The 18195-nt window shown below is 40.4% G+C and overlaps 1 protein-coding gene across 6 annotated transcripts in view; it reads right to left on the bottom strand.

The window, feature by feature from the left end:
• The window catches only part of BMPR1A (bone morphogenetic protein receptor type 1A), a 166046-nt gene that overhangs the window by 44843 nt on the left and 103008 nt on the right, over positions 1–18195 (bottom strand). For all 6 annotated transcript variants that reach the window (XM_033209015.1, XM_033209016.1, XM_033209011.1 and 3 more), the window contains one exon: positions 4276–4495. In XM_033209015.1, the coding sequence (XP_033064906.1) occupies positions 4276–4342 (67 nt within the window). In that variant the 5' untranslated portion in view covers positions 4343–4495. The remainder of the gene's footprint in view (positions 1–4275; positions 4496–18195) is intronic.

The raw sequence follows: 18195 nt of genomic DNA, 5'->3' as shown, positions 1-18195 counted from the left end.
GATAAGTGCTATGATACCAAATAAAGCAGGTCATTTTCTAGCATGGGAAAGGAGCAGAGGGCCTCAGAGCGGAGGTCATTAAACCAAAGGCAAGGAGAACGGGCAAAGCAGAGGCCAGTGGCTAGGTCAGAAATTCTCAGAACACAAACCTAGACAAGATATTTAACTGTTTAATGGAATGAAAACAAAGAGACCAAAGAAAATAGAATGTAGGGCTACTACAACTTTATGGGAACTGCACTGCCAAAGATATCCCAGGCTGACTCAGTCAGACTGTGAGTTTTCAATCCATAGGACAATTTCCAGTAATCAGACCTCCATACTAACAGAAAGCAGGCTGCTAAAGCTGTGCAGTCTCCACAAAGATCATTATACACTAATTCCATCTCGTATGTGACCATCAAGGCAGAAACACTAGCCAAGGAACACCAGAGAGAAGGCAAATCCTCCCAGAAAATAAAACTGGAGGCTGACAAACAGGCTAAGCATCATTAATCTATATGCTATGGAGCAGTGAATACTGAGGTTGTTTCCAATTTTTCTTCCTCTGAATGGGAGTTTTATATAGTACTTATCCCACTTCATTTTCGTCACTGGATACTGGGTATACTGTGCACTGATAACTGCTTTTAACCATACACTGCTGGACCCTGAAGAGGCACCTGGACCTGAAGGAGAGGGCTTCGCACCAGCCACAAGTCCTGGATTAGTAGCTGCGTGTACTAAATGGATGCAACTCTGGAGTATAGAACACTTTGAAAAGGAACTGAAAATTTCATAGCAACATGAGCATTTTAGCATATGTATGACGTCAGGTTGACAAATGTGGTACCCGGCAACAGATACTCTTATTCTTCCCCTCCTTCCCTTGCTGGCAACAGGCATGTGCACATGTACACACACATTAAGGGTCTGCCCCTCCCCTATGTGATTCAGGGAAGCGCAGCCCTCTACTCTCAGCAGAGATAATTGTTGGTCTAATCCAACAATTTCAGTTCCATTCCCCTTGCCAGTGATTTAACATAAGAGCATACAATGAATTTTGGCCACTAAGATGAGAAGGAAGTCTGCTGGGGAGAGGATGAGTGATTGGGGAAAGATTTATCAATTAAAAAGAGATACAAATAGATGTCCCTCTTCTTTAATTGAGCATTGACAATTCAAGCTTACCTCATCTGCATGTGATGTCTGGTCTCTCAGCAGCCACACTGTGACACTGTGGCTAACCTGACATTTAGAGATGGCACAGTTGAAAAGACAAAGAAGGTGGGTCTTGATGAGCCACATAATCAACTACAGTCCCCTTATATCCAGACTTCTTGTGTGTTACTACATTCTCCTTATTGTTCAAGTCTTTTTAAAAAAATAAAAATCACCTAACCCAAAATGTCATGTTTAAGCTCTTTTAAATTTTTAAAAATTATTTGTAGAGGAAAACATTCTAATTGATGGAAGAAATTAAATCTCTCCCAGACCCTTTTTGTTGCCCAATTGATACCTATTTTTCCCCTTTTCCCAGTTAACCAAACTCTGATTTTGTTTGGGGGAACAACACATCCAGCCCTAGGCAATGGATACAGATTAAGCCAATTGTGACAATACTGTTTCTCTGGTTTCCAGTAGCTCTTGCTATGAGAATGATTAGGACTTACGATAAAATCTGTGATACTTTTGCTTTCCTGGTATCAGGTCTAGTTGAGGCCAACGCTGACCCTTTCCCCGTTTTACCTGCCTCAAATGCAGATAACAGTAGCCACTTGGGAACCACAAGGGAAATGTCAAGAAAATTACAGACATGTCAGCCTTGACACTACTCAATAATTGAATGAACAGCAAACATCTACCACCTATGTTAAAAATAAATCTCTATTGAAGTCATTATTAATTACTTAAAACTAAAATCCATTTCTGAAATTTGTGACAAAATTCAAAAAAGGGACTAAATATCTACCCAATATTAATATATCTTGCTGTAAAATTTGTGACCAAGTCTTAAAAAAAAAAAAGAAGTCTCTATCAGCTGTTAATATCAGATGACTCATTTTTCTATTCAAACTTCATCTCACTGTAAAGCACTTAAATTTATACCCTAACAGTTGATGGTCAAAACATTCTTGTTTATATCTAGGATAAGCATTATTATTTCTATTTTACATCAAGGAAACCAAGGTACAGATAAGTTTATTTTCCTGAGACACAATTCAAAACAAGATAAAGCTAGAGCTAAAGTCAAAAGTTATTTCCATTAATACCCTTCTAAATCCTTCCTAATGATCTCTAAGAAATAACGTTTCTACGTTGGTTTTAGCTTTAAGAGCAAACATTTTTATGTTATTTGAAGCAACTATCAAAACAATTTTTTTTGAAAGGAAATGTAACAAATTTCACTCTTTATCAGAGAAATGTAATTCTTAATAAGATCTTTTGCTTTTACATAGTAACTAATTACCAACTTATTCCATCTAATAAAAGTTTATTATAGAAGAACGTGAATTGGGGCAAGGACTGAGAATTTTGTATCATATTGCCTATGTGTGATCTAAACAGAATTTTTAAAAACTTATGCCAAAATGGAGATTACCTGGGAGTGAGGTAGCAAATATAATATTACTATGAATTTAACTCATCTTTAAAACTATAGCAGCTTTGGTTGATGCTGATCAACAAGGCATGTAACGGGTATTGAAGTAAAGGTATTGTACTAAATTGGTGTTTCACAAGTAAAAGTGGCTTTTGCTGAAGGCTCTGTATTTCAAGCATGTTAATACTAAGGATATTATTATAATACTAAGGCAAAATAAAAAGAAGCTATAGATTTCATTCTATGTGCTTTAAGATGAAAATACCGGCTGGGCGCAGTGGCTCATACCTGTAATCCCAGCACTTTGGGAGGCCGAGGAGGGTGGATCACGAGGTCAGGAGATTGAGACCATCCTGGCTAACATGGTGAAACCCTGTCTCTACTAAAAATACAAAAACTTAGCCGGGCGTGGTGGTGGGCACCTGTAATCCCAGCTACTTGGGAGGCTGAGGCAGGAGAATGGCGTGAACCCGGGAGGCGGAGCTTGCAGTGAGCTGAGATGGCGCCACTGTACTCCAGCCTGGGCAAGAAAGACTCCGTCTCAAAAAAAAAAGAAAATATCAAAAGCTTTATGATGTTAATCATGTTTCTTTTTAACAGCAGATATTAATCCAGATCACTGCGAATAAAACGTTAGGAAAAAGCAACCTGTGAAGTAAAAAACTTGAGTATGAAGACATCCAGTAAGTTTTATCTAAAATCCTCTTGCAAAACAGTACTGTCTTTTCAGCTTAAAATATAATCCTACTTAAACCATACAGGAAAAAGCTTATGTGCAAACACAGGCCATCTGGTCCTAAGAGTCATCACAATAACTTCCTGTTTGGGAGTTCTGAGTTGTGAACACATAGTAGCAAAATTACATTATTGGTCATAAACAAACTGTCAGTGCTCTATGAAGAAATTTTAGTATTCAGCATAGACAAGTGCCAGTTATCTTTCTAAAGTCTTTTGACAACAATAAAATGAAATTTTTCTGGGGGGTGGGGTGGGGACAGAGTCTTGCTCTGTCGCCCAGGCTAGAGTGCAGTGGTACGATCTCGGCTCACTGCAGCCTCTGCCTCCCGGGATTCAAGTGATTCTCCTGCCTCAGCCTCCCTAGTAGCTGGGATTACAGGCACCTGTCATCACACCTAGCTAGTTTTTGTATTTTTTGGTAAAGACGAGGGTTTGCTATGTTGCCCAGGCTGGTCTTGAACTCCTGACCTCATGATCCTCCCACCTCAGCCTCCCAAAGTGCTGGGATTACAGGTATGGGCCACCGTGCCTAGCCAATAAAATGCTTTTTAAATTATTATTTACACTTGTTCCTTATTGTATTTTAAAGGAAAGAGGAATTTTGAAGCTCAGTCTAGAATATCTATTACCCTGTCTTTCAGCCACTAACTGAGGTGGCTTTACATACTTTATCTCATTTAATCCTCACAAGACCTAATGCTGTGTATCATCACGCCTATGTTGTGAAGGAGAAGACAGACTCAGAAAGAATGAGATTTCAAAAACACTTGACAATGTTTCCATCACAGCCAAGTTAAAAAAATTATTTGGCATGTGTTTCATCTTTGTTTCTTTCCTAAAAGCTGTGCTAGTAGGCTGGGCCTAAGTATTCAAACAGGGATGAGTAGAAAGAACAGAAGCAAGAAATAGTGCTTTTTATATACAGAAATACATTACTAAAACGAACACTGATTTACCTTGAACATGAGAAATGATGAACAGATAGGCTCCCAATAATCTGATGTAAATATATAGCTGAGTCATTGTTCAACTGTAATGTTTCCTGTGTACTGTCACCTTTAATAATTGGTCTTGCTACTTCACCAATTTAAAATGACTATCATTCAGTGAGATTTTCTTGTAAAAGATCGCAAGCACTTGACAATGACTTCAATTCCCACTGCTTTCTTATGACTCCTGAAAGACAAAAACATTTAAAACGTAAGGAATACAACTGAATTCTGGAAAATTTTCAAAAACTAAAAGGGAAACAAATGCCCAAACACACCTTTAAACCACGAAATACATTTTAAAAGATTAAAGCTATCTTTGCTTTTTTTTTTTTTTGGGGGGGCACTATAATTTCAAACTTCAAATAATTTAGTAATAGGCTGCAACCTCTCCTGATCTCAGATAAGCCATATGTACAAGGGAAGTATATTAAACAATCTCAATAGTCTTTTCTGGCTATTCTAAAGTAATTATTTTATTAATAACATGAAAATTCCCAAATAAGACTTAAACAGGAAAAGTCAAATTTAAAACATAAGGGTAACCATCAACATTCTTGCAAATGCTAGTAGATATAATGAAAATAGCCTGTCTTTCTAATAAATAATTTATTCTATAGATAGAAAAAGAATGTGACCTAGAAAATTACACATATGTATTCATTTTATTTTATTTTATTTGAGATGGAGTTTTGCTCTTGTCACCCAGGCTGGAGTGCAATGGCACCATCTTGACTCACTGCAACCTCCACCTCCCAGGTTCAAGTGATTCTCCTGCCTCAGTCTCCTGAGTAGCTGGGATTACAGGTGTGCACCACCACACTTGGCTAATTTTTGTATTTTTAGTAGAGACAGGATTTCACCATGTTGGCCAGGCTAGTCTCAAACTCCGGACCTCAGGTGATCCGCCCACCTCAGCCTCCCAAAATGCTGGGATTATAGGTGTCAGCCACCGTGCCAGGTGAAAATTATACATATTTAAAGAGTATGCTTCATCATTAAAGGAAAAAAAAAAAAAGGGAGCCAGGTGCGGTGGCTCACACCTGTAATCCCAGCACTTTGGGAGATCAAGGTGGGCGCTCGCTTGAAGTCAGGAGTTCAAGACCAGCCTAGCCAGCATGGTGAAACCCCATCTCTACTAAAAACACAAAAAATCAGCCAGGCATGGTGACGGGCACCTGTAATCCCAGCTACTCAGGAGGCTGCGGCAGGAGAAGCGCTTGAACCCGGGAGGCAGAGGTTGCAGTGAGCCGAGATTGAAGATTGTGCCACTGTACTCCAGCCCGGGCGACAGAGAGAGACTCCATCTCAAAAAAAAAAAAAAAAAGGCCAGGCGCAGTGGCTCATGCCTGTAATCCCAATACCCAACACTTTGGGAGGCTGAGGCGGGCAGATCATGAGGTCAGGAGATCAAGACCATCCTGGCTAACATAGTGAAGAAGTCTCTATTAAAAATACAAAAAAATTAGCCAGGCGCGGTGGCGGGCGCCTGTAGTCTCAGCTACTCAAGAGGCTGAGGCAGGAGAATGGTGTGAACCCAGGAGGCAGAGCTTGCGGTGAGCCAAGATCGTGCCACTGCACTCCAGCCTGGGCAACAGAGCGAGACTCCACCAAAGGGGAGGGAAGGGACAAGGGAAGGGACAAGGGAAGGGAAGGGAAGGGACAAGGGAAGGGAAGGGAAAGGGGAAGGGAAGGGAAAGGGGAAGGGAAGGGAAAGGGGAAGGGAAGGGAAAGGAAAAGGGAAGGGAAGGGAAAGGGGAAGGGAAGGGAAAGGGGAAGGGAAAAGGGAAGGGAAGGGAAGGGAAAAGAAAAAAAAGGAAAAAAGCGGTATCTTAAAAAAATTATTTCCTAAAATATTGCAAATTTGACTTTATTAAGATAAAATTGAACTTCTAATATGGATGACAGGAAGCACAACCCCTCCAATTAAGGTTTGGTGATTATTAATATAGACAGTGAACTTTTAAAGGCCTCAAAGTAAAATTGTTAAATAAATAACGGGGGGAAAGGCTAGTTAGTATCAAGATAAGTATCATTCTACTTTACCCCCATCCCATTGTTTCAGGTGGTTTGATTTTATTGATTTTCAGCTTGAACTATTCCTGAATGACAAAGATTTTGCTTATCTATGACACAATGACCTTGGTGTGATTTCTACATTAATAACCCGAGCTTTCTATTTTATAATATCTGCGCAAGAATTTTCACTCTAATTAGCTCTCCAAAGTTATTTACAGTACTGAGGCAAAGAACATTTACAGTAAGGTATCATTTATATGTGTATTTTATATGTGGCCTAGTTCTAAAAATCCCTACAATCTCTTATCTCTCTAATATGAAATTGTTTTCCATCACATAATGCTGAGAGAAAAAGATGTAAAGTCTAAAGTAACTATAGAATAATGTTTGTCACATGATTTAACAGCATTTCTTTGAAAACTTCTTGAAATAATTCAACTGTCATTCTAAGGATACATGTTCCAGGTTTCAAATTCAAGAGAAGTTTCCAGTGTATTTCCAATCCTAATCTCTCTTCCTCATTTCAATTTTCCCATTAAATATTTCTACTAGAATCACACTCCACCTGTCTAAATCAAACCCACACCTTTCTTGCTTGCTCCTCCTCCTCCACTGGCTACCACTCTCCAGTGACCGTGCCAGAAACCCTGACTTTGGTCCTGCCTCCCTTGCTAGGTCTCTACCCCTCTCCAAATTTTCCCTTATTAATTTACTCACTTATTCACCAACAACACTTTTTTTTTTTAATTTAATAGGGGTGGGGGCAGGGAGTCTCAATATGTTGCCCAGGCTGGTCTCAAACTCCTGGCCTTAAGCAATCCTGTGGCCTTGGCCTCCTCCCAGAGTGCTCAGATTACAGGTGTGAACCACTGCAACCGGCCTGCATCTACAGTACATATTACCGACCCAGTGTTAGGTACCAGAAATACGAATATGAGTATGGTTGCTCCTGCTGCAAGGAGCTCAGTCTTGGGCAGGAGACTGACCACTATGCCATGTTACATCTTTCATTGTCACTGTTTCATTAGTTTATTTAAAGCTAATATGTGGCCTTGTCTCATTAGAGCTACAACCAAGGCATCCTGCAGAGCTGGCTGGCTTCAAGACTCTAAGTGCTTTCCCTTTCAGAGGAAAGGGCTGTGTGTGATTCCTTCCACAAAAACATCCATGACCCTGCTACCCTGGCACAAGCTCAAATTCTGGATCTGCCTTTAACTTAACCTCTCTGAATAAGTTTCCTCATCTTTAAAACTGGAATGAGGCCAACTGTGGTGGCGACTGCCTGTAATCTCAGCTGTAATCCTGGGCTCAAACAGGATCACTTGAGCCCAGAAATTCCAGGCTAGAATGCACTGTGATCACAACAGTTAAGAGCCACTGCACTCCAGCCTCAGCAATACAGCAAGACCCCATCTTAACAAACAAACAAATCTGGAGTGATATTTATTAACTGACAGTTATTTTGAGAACCAAATGAGATAATAGCAAGCACGTATTTAAAACAATTTTTAAAATAAATTAAATAAATGTAAATATTTTTAAAATTAAGGAACTCACATAAAATAATAGCTAACACATATTAACCTCTATGTGCCAGTACTGTCATAAATGCTTTGCATATATTAAGTTATCAAACCATCAACCAACTTATTTAAAGGTTAAATTATTATTTTAATTTTACAGATGAAGAAACAGGCAGGTCGACTTTAAGGAACTTATCAAAGCTCACACAACAGGTAAGTAGAGTCATAATTAATATCAAGGAGGTCTGATTCCAGATTCTACATGTTAACAACTATCCTATACTTCCCTGCCTGATTTTATATACATTATATAATGTAAATACACATTTTAAACTATTAAGGAGAGCCGGGTACACAGTAGGTGCTAAATAGAAGTTCCCTCCTCTCATCCATGTTTGGAAATGCTGCAGTAATCAAAGAGGACAACCATCTTACTTTATTCCACCTGGCCAGGCCTCCTAAGCACTTGAGAGAAGAATGACAGGAATGCAAAGGACATAGCAACCACTCCACTTGAGATACAACCAAAAGAACCCAGGGATTTTGCTCACAGAGTACATAAGGAATAAAGTTTGAGTGCACCTTTGTCAAAGACATGACCAACGTGATAAAAAGAGAGACTGGACTAAATTTTTTTTTTTTTTTTTGAGGCAGGGTCTCACTCTGTTGCCAAGTGCTGAAGAGCAGAGGTACAATCTCAGCTCACTGCCTCCTGGGCTCCAGGCAATCCTCCCACCTCAGCCTCCTGAGTAGCTGGGACCACAAGCACGTCTCACCAAGCCTGGCTAATTTTGTGTTTTCTGTAGAGATGGGGTTTTGCCATGTTGCCCAGGCTGGTCTTGAACTCCTGGACTCAAGCAATCCACCCGCCTAAACCTCTCAAAGTGCTGGGATTACAGGCGTGAGCCACTAAGCCCGGCCCTAGACTAAATAATCTATGTTATCCCTTCCAACGTTGGAGTCCTGTGGAAACAGTGTTCTTACCATTGAATTATTAATGTATTCACTAAATGTTTATTAAGTGTCTGTACTATGCATGATTCTGTATTAGATACCAAGAATACACTGTTTAGAGCCGAACAGTCCCAGCCTTCATGGAGTTCAGAGTCATTAAACAAAACAATTAAGATACTCAAGACACCAAACAAGAAAACACAAATGATACACAATCATAACTCGTGGTAAGTGCAAAGGAAGAAAAGTGCCAGGTCCTGAAGGAATAGGGGCAGTGACCCCCCTCTAATCCAGATGGAGGGGAAAGGGAAGCAATGCTGAGAAGTGACCTTTCAGTTGAGATCTGAAAAATAAAGAGTCAGCCAGGCAAAGAAAGAGGGGAAATTCTAAGCACAGGGAACACCCTGGGAGAGAAAAGCAAAGAGAAAACAATGCCTGAAAAGTTGAGAATAAGAGATAGTGTGGTGGGAGATGAGGGTGAAGAGGCAGAGAAGACAAAGACCAGATCAGGCAAGGGCATATGAAGGACTTGGGATTTAAGCCTAAGTGGGCATCATCTGACTTCTATATCATGGACTGGAGGGGATAACGGCAAAAGCAAACAGATCAGTAAGGAGAATATTGTGGAAATTTAGGAGAATGATAATGGTGGTTAAGATTAGGGCAGAATCCGTGTGCAGATGGGTGAATTAAAAAAAAAAAAGGATAGGGTAGCAGCGGTCTAGTGGACGGACTCATGCTATACTTGAAAAATAATTTTTGGCTGGCAATGTGGCTCACACCTGTAATCTCAGCACTTTGGAAGACTGAGGCGGGAGAATCACTTGAGGTCTGGAGTTCAACACCAGCCTGGGAAACACAACAAGACCTCATCTGTACAAAAAACTTAAAAATATTAGCTGGGCATGGTAGTGCATACCTGTAGTCCCAGACACTAGGGAGGCTGAGGTGGGAGGATCTCTTCAACCCAGGGGTTCAAGGCTGCAGTGAGCTTTGATTATGCCACTGCACTCCAGCCTGGGCAACAGAACGAGGCTTGTCTCAAAAAAAACTCAGTGGTACTTAGCAATGGATTAAATGTAGAGTAAAGGAAAGTGAGGCGTCAAAGAAGATTCCCACATCTGTGGCATGAACAGTTACTGAAATGGGAATAAGTGATTTTGACAGGAGTGAAGAGATCAAAGGTTCAAATTTAGAGATCTGAGATTACCCAAAGGGAACGTCTAATGGGCATTTGGTTCTGAAACTTACAAGACACATTTGGGGCTGAACATACAAACTGGTTATGCCAAAAGCGTGGTGATATTCAGCTACGACTCTGGGTAAGATGGCCATCCAAGAGAGTGACAAGAGGGGAGGGTCCCAGAACACCATTCGTCTAAAAACTGTATTAATAAAGGCATTAACACCACATACATTGATGTGGTATTCACTCATAAAATAATAAAATACAAATAATTTTTAAAAATCAGCTCCAGTATTTATTTGCTGTGTGATTTTGGGGAATTACTTAAGCTATCTAGGTCTCCGTTTCCTTCGCCACAAAACAGAGATATTACTAACTCTTTTGAGTTAGTAATATTACATCTCAGTAAACATTTCAACAAACAGATGTAATTATTAATAACTGAGCACTTCTCCTTTGTCTCATATTAACTGTTTCTATAATCACATAGCAAAATATTAACCTTATTTTTCAACAATTTTTTTTTTTTTTGAGACAGAGTTTCGCTCTTGTTGCCCAGGCTGGAGTGCAATGGTGTGATCTCGGCTCACCGCAACCTCCACCTCCTGGGTTCAAGCGATTCTCCTGCCTCAGCATCCCGAGTAGCTGGGATTACAGGCATGCGCCATCACGCCCGGCTAATTTTTGTATTATTAGTAGAAACGAAGTTTCTCCATGTTGGTCAGGCTGGTCTCAAACTCCCACCCTCAGGTGATCCTCCTGCCTCTGCCTCCCAAAGTGCTGGGATTATAGGCATGAGCCACCGTGCCCAGCCTTTTTTTTTTTTTTTTTTTTTTGAGACAAAGTCTTGCTCTGTTGCCCAGGCTGGACTGCAGTGGTGCAACCTCTGCTCACTGCAACCTTCACCTCATGGGTTCAAACGATTCTCCTGCTTCAGCCTCGGAGTAGCTGGGACTACAGGTACACACCACCATGCCCAACTAATTTTTCTATTTTCAGTAGAGACAGGGTTTCACCATGTTGGCCAGGTTGGTCTTGAACTCCTGACCTCAGGCGATCCATCCACCTCAGCCTCCCAAAGTGCTAGGATTACAGGCATGAGCCACCGTGCCCGGCTGCAATCATTCTTAAAATTATGTAACGTCTAACGATAAAATATATTTTTTAATTCCTAAATGATTCATCAGAATTTTTACATTAAATTAAAAATATCTTGCAACGTGAAGAAAATGAGGAGATGCACATATTTGACATGCAGCATAATCAAAATTTTAAAATCATGCTGCCATTTAAAAGCTATTGAATAGTCAGACAAAATAGGCATCTAAATAAATTTACTTCCCCTTGCTATATACACAGACTGGTACCGTTTCTTTACAGGAAAATAACATTAAGGCAGAATTACTCAAATATAAATAATTTCTTTTTTAAGTAAAAGATTTTAAGGCTTCTCAAACACAAGACAACTGAACCAACGGTGCAATTGGAACTTAAAAAAAAAAAAAAAAAAACAGGAAAAGGCTGAAGTCAGCTGAAAAAACAGACTAAAGTCATTCTTTCCTCTTCCCGTTAAGCCCCCCACCCTTGATTTTCACTTTCTAGTAGAGAAGTTTGGGAATTTCCAACAAGCTGGCCAGCAGCCAATTCCATAAAATAGCAAGGAGAAAACTCCCCTTTCCAGGGGTCCCTCCCCCCAGGCAGCTCCAGGCGCCGGGTCTGACAAGCTTTCTGAGAAGTAATAGACTCACTGCAGACTTCCTGGCTCCAAGGCCATTGTTCGCATGGCTGCTCTGCTCCTGATCCAGGGCCTGGATTAGCATAAGAATACCATCTTTTCCCTTAACAAGCAACTCATCCATTCCTTCCCGATCTCTACACTCCTCCCCATCAATCCTTAGAAGAATACACACTTGTACAACCGAAGCAACATCACTCGCAGTTATTTACATCAGTGTAGAAAACAATATCCCCCAAATCTAAACATAAACCCTGAAGAAAATAACTTGCTTAAAGAGTTGTCTGAGTGCATCTGAGGTAATACACTGAAATCTTACTGAAATGCCTGCCTTGGCGTCTACGCTGTCAGATCTTGCTATGGGTAAGATATTCATAACAGGGTCTTTTAGAAAGTTTTACAATAATGCCCGTGGGCCAGGAGCAAAGAGAGCCAACCACGCAACTAAGTGATGACCTAAAACAGGGATGGGGAAGTTCCACTGTGTAACACTTCCACCATCACGTCTCCATCACTCTGAAGTTACCAATTTCATTGCCACCCCTGAAATTACTTTCCAACTCTACCTTTCCCCCATGCTCAATTATTAATTAATAATCAAAACAAGCCCACATTTAACCTTTGTATTTCTGTTCAACTGTCCCTGCCCCACTCAAATCCTTCACTTTCCTTCTGTGCCAAGATAGTTTCCCCAACACAAGTATAAACTCTTCTAGGACCAGAGAATCAAGACAATCTAGTATAGCATTATATATAGTTGATGTTAGTTGATGCATTTGTGTGTTTTATATCCTTCACCAGGACCTCAATATTAGATGCAAAAGAAATGTTTCCAGGTTTCTGAAACATTCTTCAAATAAATAATCTGTTTTCAAAACATCATTCAACCTTGTACTACAAAAAAACATCATTCAACCTTGTACTACAAATTCCCTTATCTAGTTTCTCCAAAGTTTTTTGTTTGTATAACTGTATTAGACAACAACAAAAATCTCACAATTACAACTAGATTGTACTATACAGCAATCTTTGGCATGTCTGTACTTTGAAGAGATTCGTAACGTTTGTCAGCTGTTTATTTAAGAGGCCTAGGTGTTATGTTACTCTTCTGTTTCTCTAGAACACGCACACATGACCAAAAACAGGTGAAGTCAATCAGTTATTGCACAACTGTCTGGAAGGGGAGAAGGTTTGGTCACCCCATAGGCATACTATGGGTACAAGTTGAGTACTCCTTACCAGAAATGCTTGGGACCAGAAGCGTTTTGGATTTTGGATTTTTTTAATTTGTGACATTTGCACTATCTATACTTATTGGTTCAGCAACTCGAATCCAAAACTGTGAAACCCAGAACACCTCAGTGAGCATTTCCTTTGAGCGTCATGTCGACACTCAAAAAGCTTCAGGTTTTATATAGCACTTCAGATTTCAGATTTTTGGATTAGGGATGCTCAACCTGTACTGCTAAATTGAATAGGGAGAAAAGAGTTTAATGTGGTGGTAAAGAGTTCAGAGTCTAGCATAAAACAGATGATCTAGGTCTTTTGTGCAGATTAAATCAGAGAAACTGAGGTATGTGGTGGTATTTAATGGTACCTGCTTAGCATCCTATCATCACTGTCATTTTTATAACTTACAAATTAGTTTTACGTGCATTATCCCATCTCTGTGATCCTTACAGTAAGTAAAATCATTCCTACTTACAGAGGAAAGATAGGTTCAGGAAGATAAATAACTTGCTGAATTCCACATAGCTAGTATATACACAAACTAACACCCAGGTTTTCTAATCCAAAGTGCAGCGTTTTGTCAGGTATACCATGAGCACATATGTTAAATGGGAAAGTGGAAGTTATTTTTTATTGAACCCTGTAAGATCTTTTTTCATCTTCGTAACTCTGAAAAAAAAGTGAAGCGCAAAGTTAAGAAACTTGCCCAAGTTGGCCAGGCATGGTGGCTCATGAGGTCAGGCGCTGGAGAGCAGCCTGGCCAACATAGTGAAAACCCTGTCTCTACTAAAAATACAAATTAGCCAGGCGTGGTGGCGGGCACCTGTAAACCCAGCTACTCGGGAGGCTGAGGCAGGAGAATCGCTTGAACCCGAGAGGTAGAAATTGCCGTGAGTCGAGATCCCACCACTGCACTCTAGCTCAGGTGACAGTGCGAGACTCTATCTCAAAAAAAAAAAAAAGAAAGAAAGAAAAAGAAAGAAAGAAACTTGCCCAAATTAACACAACCAGTAAGTGGCAGGTTTGCTGCTGACAAAGCCCAAATTCCACTTGTTACTACATGTTAAGGCGCTGGCAGGAAAGTAATGAGATTAAAAAACAGAAAGTACTGTGTCCCTTTTTACACTATTGCTTTTCAGCCAAAAAAAAAAAAGGCCCCTCTTCTATCTATAGACTCTGCTTTCTGATGCTGGAGCTGGGATGCTGCTGACAATATGTCCTTCCCAGCTGACTCCTGGAGAGGCTCTGCCAACTGGGGAACTAGAGAAAGCTGGAAGAGGGGAGAAGGGACTTTCTTTTCCCCGATTTGGTTCGCTGTTCCTGTCAATTGCCTGAATGCCACTGGCATTCAACTGGCAACAGCAATCTACACTCTCTGCTTCCTTCCACACTCCCAGAATCAACCCCATGGAATCCTTTTAGGCCCAGTGGTGCCTACTCCTCAGGGTCTCAGTCCCAGCTCCTCAAAAATCCCGCTTTGCGCTCCCGTCAGGCATCAGCAGTGGCTGAGTTACCATCCCCTCCTAAGAGGATCTAAAAAATGCAGGTGACTTTTTGGTTGGAATAATGTCTAGGATACGACAGGACGTATGGTTTGACCAGGGACCAGGATAGAAAACACAATGTGCAGGGACAATCCTTCAAAATAAAGAACTGTATTAACCAAATGGTAACAGTACTCTCCTTGTTGAGAAACACTGGTTCTTTTTTTGTGGGGGCAAGAAAAGGTAATTTATTTTTCTTTGTCAACTGCTTGGTCAATTTGTAGAGAAACACTAATTCTGGCCTAGTATATATAACTATCATACTTATTATTATCTAATAATATAACCATTATTATCTAATGGTTCCTTCGTAGTTACAGTTGGTCAAGTGGCAACAATATTAAATCTCTAAGAAGAAAAATTATCTTGATCAAACTAATGTCCAAATACAACTTTTTTTCCCTTCCCACCTGATTGCTTTAAAGAGGAATTGTTTTTGCTGTGTAACCATGGTGCTTGTACAATGCAAAAGCAATATGAAAAAAAATCAATCATTTATTTCCACTTATGTATCTATTTAAATTTTTTTTTAAAATTCAGGATGCAAAGATTTCCCCTAAGATCTCAGGAGTAGAGGCTCCTACGCTAGGCATATTCTATCTTCCAGGCCACAAAAAGTTCAGGGGTGAGCTGGTCTAACAGTCTCAGGACTTTCACAGGCCCTGCAGTGACAAAGTCACTCTTCTCAGACTCAATATGAATAAGGCAGTCCCAGAAACTGCTGGCAGTTATGTTGGGCCCAGAAGGAGAACCAGAAGGCAGAGCCAGGAGACTGAAAGAGGCCAGATCCCGGGAGACATCGATGAGCTGCTCAAGCAATCTTGTCTGAAGCCTGAATTACTTTGGGACTCTTCAGTTAAGAGCCAATAAATTCCATTTTTAAGGTCAGAGACAGTTAATTTTTCTGTTACAACCAAAAATATTCCAGCTAATACAGCTAATATGAGGATTAAAGAGAAAGGCACACGAGTATTCTGGGTCAGATTAGCATAAAATTAGCAATTCTGAATAAAGGCAAATAAATGTCTTATCAAAAAAAAAACTTGCTAACATCTTAAAAGAAGACACAGGCTGCTATAAGGGCTATTTTTAAGACAACTCGGGCCTGCACAGTGGCTCTCGTCTGTAATCCCAGCACTTTGGGAAGCTGAGGCAGGCAGATCACTTGAGGCAGGGAGTTCGAGACCAGCCTGGCCAACATGGTGAAACCCCATCTCCACTAAAAATACAGAAATTAGCTGGGCATGGTGGTGAGTGCCTGTAATCCCAGCTACCTGAGGCCAAGGCAAGAGAATTGCTTGAACCTGGGAGGTGGAGGGTGCAGTAAGCTGAGATTGTGCCACTGCATTCCAGCCTGGGCGACAAAGCGAGACTGTCTCAAAGGGGGAAAAAAAAAAGTCAGCTCAAATAGTATAAAAATTGACTTAACAATGTTATCAGCAACTATACAATTTGTCACTTATCTTTCCTTGCCTCTTCCCTCCCAAATTTGCTAGATCCTGAGTCTTTCCCACCTCCGTTAACAGCCTCTTTACTTGGTGTAAAATCTTAAAAGTCCCAGGTCTAAAATCTTTTTTTATTTTTATTTTTAGAATATCACTACATAGATGTAACCAGGCCTAAAATCTCAAGTCATTCTTGACAACTTCCTCTTTCCTTCTCGCATTCCATTTCCTATCTGTCATCAAATCCACTGGTTCTACCTGCAGAATCTATCCAGAACCCATCCCCACGCCTAGCACTCCTCTCCTTTCTGGCTGTTTCTTTCTCTTTAGCATTTGTCATGCTATATAATTTGATATAATTTACTCTGTATTTTATTGCCTGCCACCTGCTCCAGAATATATGCTCCATGAGGCCAGGAGGGTTAGTCTGTTTCACTCACTTTATATTTTTAGCACCCAGAACAGTGCTTGGCACATAGTCGATACTAAATAAATATTTGTTGAGGGAATGACTGAATAGAGCAGAAGGAATTAAAACGTTATGCCAATTCCTTTTACTCTTATGTGCAAACTAGACTTTCCCAAAAGAGCAGTACAGTGGATAAACTATCCCATTTCCTTATCTCAATACAATTGAAATGATATAAAAACCACAGCACTTCCTTTTGCTCACTTCCATCCCTGATTTGTGTCAAGATCCGGAGAAGAAAAAGTTTCCACTGTTTTCATGGATATCCTCAAGTTTGAGATATAAATTAAAGGGGCTTAAGAAAGGCTTGTAAAAGTAAACACCACGTCCCCAAATCTAAAATGTTGCTTAAGGCAAACAATGGCTTGGGTTATGCTTTTACAGTACCACGTTATACCAAGTTAAATAATTATGGAAATAATTACAGACAAAAAGAAAATGCAGTCTTTCTTTGGTACAAACAATGTGGTCTGACAAAGGGAACTTCAAAGCATGATCTAAATTCAACTGCAAACTTTCAGTATGTAAACACCACACTGAAGGTTCAAAGGTAGTATGTGTATGTAAAATTTAAGTCTCTAACTGCCCTGAATAAGGGCAGAAGGTGTTAAAATAGATTTTTAACAATTCTTCCTTGACAAGCATGACCAAAAAAGGACAGCATAGAAAACTAAAATCTTACAAACCCATAGGTTTAAGAAAGAACTCCCTCAAGATGATAGATTCCTGCTGTATGCACGTGAAGTTCATGAACTTGGGAACCTAGGAAGAGTTTCCCTCCTTGGGAACGAAATATCTGTACTTTATTTTCTTTATTCTGCGTTAGAACATCTTTTCAGGTTGAAACGTACTGGTTTAGGGTGTTGTAAGAAGTTCTAGGCCAGGCGTAGTGGTTCATGCCTGTAATCCCAGCATGCTGGGAGGCCGAGGCAGGCAGATCACGAGGTCAGGAGATCGAGAATCCTGGCTAACATAGTGAAACCCCGTCTCTACTAAAAATACAAAAAATTAGCCGGGCGAGGTGGCAGGCACCTGTAGTCTCAGCTACTCGGGAGGCTGAGGCAGGAGAATGGCATAAATCCAGGAGGGGGAGCTTGCAGTGAGCTGAGATGGTGCCACTGCACTCCAGCCTGGGCGACAGAGCAAGACTCCGACTCAAAAAAAAAAAAAAAAAGTAGTTCTATGGCATGAGATGGATTTGACGTTTACTTGCCCTTGCTTTCCTTTTAGCATCTGTTTTTTTTTTTTTGGATATGGAATCTCACTCTGTTGCCCAGGCTGTAGTGCAACGGCACAATCTCGGCTCACTGCAACCTCTGCCTCCCAGGTTCAAGCAATTCTCCTGCCTCAGCCTCCCAAGTAGCTGGGACTACAGGTGCATGCCACCACATTTGGCTTATTTTTGTATTTTTAGTAGAGACAGGGTTTCGCCATGTTGGCCAGGCTGGTTTTGAACTCTTGATCTCAGGTGATCCACCAGCCTCGGCCTCCCAAAGTGTTGGAATTACAGGCGTGAGCCATGGCGCCCGGCCCCATTTAGCATCTTTCTTTAAGCCCAGGTACCTTTCTGATTTTTTCCTGGGATTTCTAGTTTAAACATACATCAACTTCCCTTTCATTTCAAAGAAAGGATTGTAAGTGACATAACAGCATTGCCTTACATATTGTTAAACTTTCAATAGACACATAAAAACTTCACTGTTTTTATATGTATAATGCTTTAATTTTGTTCACATAACACTGTGAAGTATTTCCATGATGGATACTTGTAGTTCTTCTTAA

The sequence above is a fragment of the Trachypithecus francoisi genome, unplaced genomic scaffold (genome assembly GCF_009764315.1).
Source record: "Trachypithecus francoisi isolate TF-2019V2 unplaced genomic scaffold, Tfra_2.0 Lachesis_group9, whole genome shotgun sequence".
Taxonomy (NCBI): domain Eukaryota; kingdom Metazoa; phylum Chordata; class Mammalia; order Primates; family Cercopithecidae; genus Trachypithecus; species Trachypithecus francoisi.
This window is presented reverse-complemented; position numbering and strand designations above follow the sequence as displayed.